At 48.4% G+C, this 7985-nt stretch overlaps 1 protein-coding gene across 1 annotated transcript in view; it reads left to right on the top strand.

Annotated features, from left to right (window-relative positions):
- ITGA9 (integrin subunit alpha 9) overlaps positions 1 to 7985 on the top strand; it is a 327365-nt gene that overhangs the window by 4804 nt on the left and 314576 nt on the right. Inside the window, exon 3 of the mRNA XM_049629010.1 lies at positions 7197 to 7320. Coding sequence (XP_049484967.1) covers positions 7197 to 7320 — 124 coding nt within the window. The remainder of the gene's footprint in view (positions 1 to 7196; positions 7321 to 7985) is intronic.

The raw sequence follows: 7985 nt of genomic DNA, 5'->3' as shown, positions 1-7985 counted from the left end.
CCGTTTTTTTTTTTTTTTTTTTTTTTTTTTTTCAACTTTTTTTTAAAATTTATTTTTGGGACAGAGAGAGACAGAGCATGAACAGGGGAGGGGCAGAGAGAGAGGGAGACACAGAATCAGAAACAGGCTCCAGGCTCCGAGCCATCAGCCCAGAGCCCGACGCGGGGCTCGAACTCACGGACCGCGAGATCGTGACCTGAGCCGAAGTCGGACGCTTAACCGACTGCGCCACCCAGGCGCCCCTCATCTTACCCGTTTTTAAACGAGCAGCACAGTAGTGTTACCGGTGTGTACATTGTTGGGCTACAGACCTCTCAACTTCTTCACCTTGTAAAACAAACTCTGCATCGAGCGCTTACCCCCATCCCTCTCCCCCCCAGTCTCTGGCAACCACCGTCCTTCTGTTTCTAAGAGTTGAACTGCTTTCGATAACGACGTGAGTGGAATCATGCAGTATTTGTCTTGCCGTCGGCTTATGTCGCTTGGCACGATGTCCTCAAGTTTCATCTGTGTTGTAGCGTGTGGCAATATTTCTTTTTTCTAGGGCCGAATACTGTTCTATCCACTGATGGATGTTTGGGTGGCCTGGTTGTTGTGAACAGTGTTGCTATGACCACAGGTGTGCGATGATCTCTTCAAGATCCTGTTTTCAGTGTTTTTGTATAGCTGTCCAGATGTGGCATCACCAAACCCTATGGAAATTCTATTTTTAATTTTGTGGAGGCACCGCCACCCTGTTTTCCCACGGTGGCCGCGCCGTTTTACATTCTCACCAACAGTGCACAAGAGAAGGGTTCCACTTTCTCCACATCGCTGCCGACAGGTTTTTTCTTTTTTTCTTCTTCTCTTTAAGAGTGGCCATCCTGATGGGTGCAAGATGGTGTCTCATGGTGGGTTTGATTTGAATTTCCCTAGGAATTGGTGATACTGAGCATCTTTTCACGTGCTTCCTGGCTATTTGTATGTCCTCTTTGGAGAAATGTCTGTCTGACTCCTTTGCCCATCTTTAAGTTGGATTGTTTGTTGTTGTTGAGTTGTCCCGGTGACTTTTTGCACCTGTGGCGTCTTGCTAGGAAAGGCTTGTCCTGAGTCTCCTCTGTTCCCAGCCCCCTCCGTCCTCCCAGTTTAGACTCTGCTTCCTCCTTGAGGCCTGTCATTGGTGACTGCGCTTTCTGGAATAAGCCTAGCATCTTGTGTGTCATTAGGAACTCGGTATTATGTTGTGACCTTTGTAAGTATAGTTTATCTTGCATGTATGTCTCCTTTTTCATGGAAGCTGCCTGGGGAGAGACCGCATTTTTTTCACCCTTTGCACTGTCAGTTATCAGTGCCTAGAGATGGTCTCTCTAAGGAGGGGTATCTAAAAGTATGTTTGAATAATGGAAGGGCAGAGTGTCACTATTAAAACAATTAGAAAGCAAATCAGCTGCCGTCTCTTCTTGGTGGCTGAGTGGTTGATGGAAGCATGAGGCAAAATGCTATAAAACAGCCCTAGAAATGATAGGTGACAAGGTACAAGGAGTGGTGACTTCATCCATATTTACATTTTGGAGGCCTCGTATCCATTTGCTTTTTCTTTAAGGTGTCAAATGTACCTGTCAAGGCTTTCTGCTAGGCAGGTATTTGCTTTAAAATTAAGCACGGGAAGATGCGTGTTATTCGAACACACTTTGAGCACGCAGGAGGTACCTGGGGTGTGAGCGTGGGACCTGTGTCCCCATGGAACGTAATATTGGATTCCACGGTGGCTTTGAACAGGGGGAGGTGGGGTGAGTTGTTTTTTTTTTTAAATGGCACCAGGTGCTGACTTCCAAGTATAGAACAGATGGAGAATTTGAAAGCCGCGACAGGGAGTCAAGTGTCTCATCGACAAATGACGTTTTCTGAGCCCTGAACCCGGCAACCAGCTCTGGTGGGCTGACTTTGGCTTAGTGTCTGCAGTCTGGGCTCATAGGTGTTGTGGTGCCTTCCTGTTTTCCTCCAGTCTTCCTGTTTTCCATCCAGATGATACCAGATGCAAACACAGCATCGGGATTAGGGGCAAGGCCCTTCCCACGCTGTCTGCCTGCTCCCCTGTGTGCAGACGACCGTTTAAGAAATAGAGAAGAAGCAGTCTTTGTTGCCATGGCCACCCAGGCACTCTGCATGGGCACGGGCCCTTTTCTTGGATTTGGGAGGGCATCTCAGGATGTTCAAGTCTGATGTCTTCTGCTTGTCATTAGTCTCCAAGGCTCAGACAACAAATAATTGAAGCATCCGGATTATTCCTCGTGGCAGCGGCATTCTGGGCTCTATGCCTCGTCCTTCCTAAACATCAGGGAGGCCCCTGTCTGCTCACGACTTCTCATCTGTCCACTTCTTTCAAAGCCACGGCATATGGTGTTGCGTTTACTTCCATTGCCGTGTTTCCTGGTGGTGATGGCTAGAGAACGTCTAATGTGCTATAACACATACGGAGGAAAGTACACAGATGATTTGTGTTCACTTCGATGAATTGTCATTGGGTCGGCAGTCTCAGAAGGACTTTCCCAGCATTCCAGAAGCCCCTTCCCTGGGCCTCCCAGGCTCCTCCCTCCTCCCTTGGAGCAGGGCTGGGGGGTGGGGGGGGGACTTCCTTGCCGGGTGGGGTGTTCTCGGTGGCCTGGGGCCTGGCCCTGGCTGTGCAGGGTGGACCTGAGGCGTGGTAACAGCTCTGGCCATCTGTGTAAGAGGGTGGGGTGGGGACCTACGTGTCTTTGTGGCTGAGCCATCGGGAGAGGCCCAGGATCCTCCCACCCCCTCCCCCAGAAGGACGTGCTGTTTCCATACAACAAAAAAGATCTTTGTAATAAATTGCTCATTTTCTCCTTTTTATTTTTTTTGGGGGGGGGGTAGTAAAAAACAATCCTCATAACTTGAAAGATGTCAAATTCTAAGGTTTGGGGTAATGTGAGACCATCTTCCCCTTTTTAGATCATTTGGAATCTGAGTTTGATTAGTCTTGTTGTTTCTAGAGAATGCGCTTCTTTTCCTGTTCTTCCCTGCTCTGCCCCCTTCCTCCCTCATGGCAGAACTCATTTGGAGAGATGGATGGGGTTAGTAATCCTTTGGAGACAGTCCCTAGGAATTTTTTTTAATGTAGGGGTCAGATTGACATGTGTGTGTATATATAATGATAATCAAGGCTAAACAGTCTTTTCTTTCTGTAATTTATATTCAGAAACAGTCTTCTTTGTTTTCCTACATGCATACTGCCTTTGACACTTTGATCTCTGACCTCACAGTATGCCTTAATTTTAGTTTAGTTTACTGTGAAATGCAATATTTGGATTTTCTAGGAATTCTCCAAGATCACTCCTTAAACAATTTATGGCACTTAAAAAAAACAAAACAAAAACAAATGAGGAGACAGTAAACTAGACATTAAATGCAGAATGTCCTTCCTTAGAAGAGTCAGCATGCCCCATGATAAATACCCGCCCCTTTGTACGGTCCCTCCAGCCCAGAAGTACAATAAAACGTGGTAAGCCCTGGAAGCCAAGGGCTTTGCTGAATCTATAAGCTAAACTGGAAGTAATTTGCCAGCCAACTAGATAAGTGATTCAAGTTTGCAAGCCATCAGAACTGAGTCAGGGCTAAAAATTTAAGAAATCAACTGTTTGGTGAAATGGAGTGATTATGTGCTTTGCGATAGATTTGCACAGGTCCTTGAGAAACTATGCTGTCGGCACAAAACTGCGTCAAGTGGGGAGGAATGAAGGTGGTTTGCAGTATAAGGAACAACAAGAGGTCTTCCTGTGTAGTTTAATCTCACAGGGCAAGCACCAATGTGTGGGCAGATTCACATTTCCGGTAGTTTTGCCCTTGGGCGGTGAGTGGCCTTGTCTTCAAGGGTCCTGCGGGCGGTGGATTTGAAGGAATGAAGAGCAGAGAGGCTGGAAGGCAGTGATTTTCATCAGAAGATGATCTGAGGGATGACCAAGCCCCAAAGAGGCCCCTCTCTCCCTTGGTGACCTGGGTATTTCATTCGACCCCAGAATGGTTATCTCAGGGGTGTTGGGACCTCTGGGTAGGCCAGTAACAACAGCTACTAGATCTCCCTCAGGGGGTGGGTTTGACTGCTCCTCAGGCAGGAATGGGAACTTTTTTAAAAAATTTATTTATTTTTTAATTTACATCCACATTAGCATATAGCGCAACAATGATTTCAGGAGTAGATTCCTTAACACCCCTTACCCATTTAGCCCATCCCCCCTCCCACCACCCCTCCAGCAACCCTCAGTTTGTTCTCCGTATTTAAGAGTCTCTTATGTGTTGTGCCCCTTCCTGTTTTTATATTATTTTTGCTTCCCTTCCCTTATGTTCATCTGTTTGTCTCTTAAATTCCTCATATGAGTGAAGTCATGTGATATTTGTCTTTCTCTGACTGACTAAATTCACTTAGAATAATACCCTCTGGTTCCATCCACGTAGTTGCAAATGGCGAGATTTCTTTCTTTCTTATTGGCAAGTAATACTCCATTGTATACATATACCACATGTTCTTTATCCATTCATCTGTTGATGGACATTTGGGCTCTTTCCATACTTTGGCTATTGTCAATAATGCTGCTATAAACACTGGGGTGCGTGTACCCCTTTGAAAAACCGCACACCTGTATCCCTTGGATAAATACCTAGTAGTGCAATTGCTGGGTCGTAGGTAGTTCTATTTTTAATTTTTTGAGGAACCTCCATACTGTTTTCCAGAGTGGCTGCACCAGTTTGCATTCCCACCAGCAGTGCAAAAGACATCCTCTTTCTCCACATCCTCACCAACATCTGTTGTTGCCTGAGTTGTTAATGTTAGCCATTCTGACAGGTATGAGGTGGTGTCTCATTTGGTTTTGATTTGTATTCCCCTGATGATGAGTGATGTTGAGCATTTTTTCATGTGTCGGTTGGCCATCTGGATGTCTTCTTTGGAGAAGTGTCTATTCATGTCTTTTGCCCATTTCTTCACTGGATTATTTGCTTTTTGGGTGTTGAGTTTGATAGGTTCTTTATAGATTTTGGATCCTAATCCTTTATCTGATCTGTCATTTGCAAATATCTTCTCCCATTCTGTCGGTTGCCTTTTAGTTTTGCTGATTGTTTCCTTCATTGTGCAGAAGATTTTTGTGTTGATGAGGTCCCAATAGTTCATTTTTGCTTTTGTTTCCCTTGCTTCCGGAGACATGTTAAATAAGAAGTTGCTGGGGCTGAGGTCAAAGAGGTTTTTGCCTGCTTTCTCCTCTAGGATTTTGATGGCTTCCTGTCTTACATTTAGGCCTTTCGTCCATCTTGAGTTTATTTTTGTATATGGTGTAAGAAAGTGGTCCAGGTTCATTCTTCTGCATGTCGCTGTCCAGTTTTCCCAGCACCACTTGCTGAAGAGACTGTCTTTGTAACATTGGTTATTCTTTCCTGCTTTGTCAAAGATTAGTTGGCCATACGTTTATGGGTCCATTTCCGGTTCTCTCTTCTGTTCCATTGACCCAGATGTCTGTTTTTGTGCCAGTACCATACTGCCTTGATGATTGCAGCTTTGTAATACAGCTTGAAGTTGGGGATTGTGACGCCTCCAGCTTTGGTTTTCTTTTTCAAGATCGCTTTGGCTATTCGGGGTCTTTTGTGGTTCCATACAAATTGTAGGATTGTGTGTTCTAGCTCTGTGAAGAATGCTGGTGTTATCTTGATAGGGATTGCCGGAATGGGAACTGTCAAATGGAAAATGGACAAGGTTTTCTAGTGAGACAAGGAGGACCCTGAAGCGGTGGGTTCCTCCGCGGTAGGCAGCACCTGCTGGCTCTGAGACTTAAGGGAGCCACGCTGACACTTGGGCTTCCCGTGTGGAAAATAGGAATTCCAAAGACGCCTCTGGCCTCCCTCTAGCATTGCAGAAGAAATCAAATGTGGGCCCTGTAGATGCTGAACGTTGTGACCTGTTGTGCATTCGAAGGAAAGAGACCAAGAAGTTAAAAGGTCTGATTATTCTGGGATGCCAAAATATTTGACGGCTCAGTCAGTTGAGCGTCCGACTCTCGATCTTGGCTCAGGTCGTAATCTCATGGTTCGTGAGATTGAACCCCACCTTGGGCTCCACACTGGCAGTTCAGAGCCTGCTTGGGATATTCTCTCTCTCTCTCTCTCGCTCTCGCTCTCGCTCTCGCTCTCGCTCTCACTCTCACTCTCTCTGTTCCTCCCCTAGTCTCTCTCACACTCAAAATAAATAAACTTTAAACAAACAAGCAAAAGCTCTGATTATTTTAGAATGCAATATTTTAGGAAAATACATTTGTAGGCCAGAGTGGACCGGGGGCAGAAGTGAGTGTGTGTCCATGAGAAACAGGCTGGGCAGAGTGCCCGCCCTCGCAGGAAGCGGGTTGGTCCCTAACCAAACTTGTGGGTGCTGGGGTGTGCGAGGTCACGCGCACACATGTAACTGGAGCGGGCAGGTGTGTCCGAGTGGGGGACTTCTGTGGTGGGTGGGGAAGGACGCGCCCCTCCCGCGTTCCTGCTGCTCCCCCCAGCCCAGCGTCCGTTGGACGTTCACTTCCACTCTTGCCCGCCTGCGGGCTCCACACTGTGGCTACGTTCTCTCTCTCAACTGTAAACCAGGTCATGCCACTCACCTGTGTGAGACTGTCGGCTTCCCTTGCACGTCCACGAAGGTAATAGTCCCCACGGTCTGCAAGACCCCCGTGGGCTGGCCCCGTCCCCTCTCTGACCTCTTCCCTCCCACCGCAGTCCAGACCCGCCCGCCTTCCTTTCCCTCGAACCTTCAAGCCTTTCGCGGGGGCTTCCTCCACACCCAATGACCCCTCTCCTGGAACACTGTCCTGCACCCTCAGCGTGGCTGGTTTGCTCTCCTGTCTCCCTGACCTCCATCCTTCCCACCTCCAGAGTCTCTGTCCCATAACTCCGGTCTTTCCTTCCTGGTGCTCAGCACTAGGTACAGTCCTCGTTGGTTTATGTATTTGTTTCCTGTCTCTTCCTAGTAGCCTCCTGGGGTTCGCTCATGTAGGTTGCCGATGCCCCAGACAGCTGGTGCCAAGCTCTGGCGGGACAGGAGGGAGGGTGGCTTTCTGGCCCCTCTGCCCCTCTCCTCCCACACAACCACCAGATGTTGCCTGGGTTCTGCTTTGGGACCTGCTGGGGCTGACTTTCCTGCTCTGACCCCTCTCTCTGTCCTTTAGGCCTGTGCCCACCGCTGGAAGAACATCTACTATGAAACAGACCACATCCTGCCCCATGGCTTCTGTTACATCATCCCGTCCAATCTCCAGGCCAAAGGCAGGACGCTGATCCCCTGCTATGAAGGTGAGAGCTGCTGATGCTCACCCCCATCCCCATGCCATATCTCCACCCCCAAGGTACCCAAAGCCACACCCATCATCTCTGTTCCCCTCAGCTTCCCAAATTCTGACCAGAGGCAGCACTGGGTCCCTGATTGGCCTCTTGGCACCCACAGCCCCACCCAGGGAATGGGGTGACAAGGGGGCCATGGTTCCAGGCCCTGCCCAGCCCGGCCCATCTCTGCCCCAGAGTCCACAGTGCTTACAGACCTATGTGAAGTCTCAGACCGAGATTCACTGAGCCTCAGCCAAGCCATCAGGCAGAGGCACTGCCACATGCTGTGCAGCCTTGGGAAACATACTTTCTCTCTCTGGACCTCAGTGTCCTCGCCTGAAAATTCAGAGGTTGGCCCAGATAGTCTCCACAGTCCCAGCTCCCAAAGGATCCTAATGCTCCGGAGACAGCTCCACGGACAAACGTCCTGAGGCAGGGGGAAGAGGAGACTCAGGATTCAGTCATTCCGTGACATCCCACGGCTGACCTTCCTTCCCATGCGGTCTGCGCACCTCATGGTAGTTTTCAGACCTTGCCAAGGGGCACCTGGGGTCTTGGAAGGAAATGTATTTCTCAGGCTCCCTGCTTAAAACCTCCAAACACCTGGGCACTGGACCATAAGCTGATCATCATCA

This window comes from Panthera uncia, chromosome C2 (genome assembly GCF_023721935.1).
Source record: "Panthera uncia isolate 11264 chromosome C2, Puncia_PCG_1.0, whole genome shotgun sequence".
Taxonomy (NCBI): Eukaryota; Metazoa; Chordata; class Mammalia; order Carnivora; family Felidae; genus Panthera; species Panthera uncia.
The sequence above is the reverse complement of the archived record's forward strand: the minus strand, read 5'-3'. Positions and strand labels throughout refer to the sequence as shown.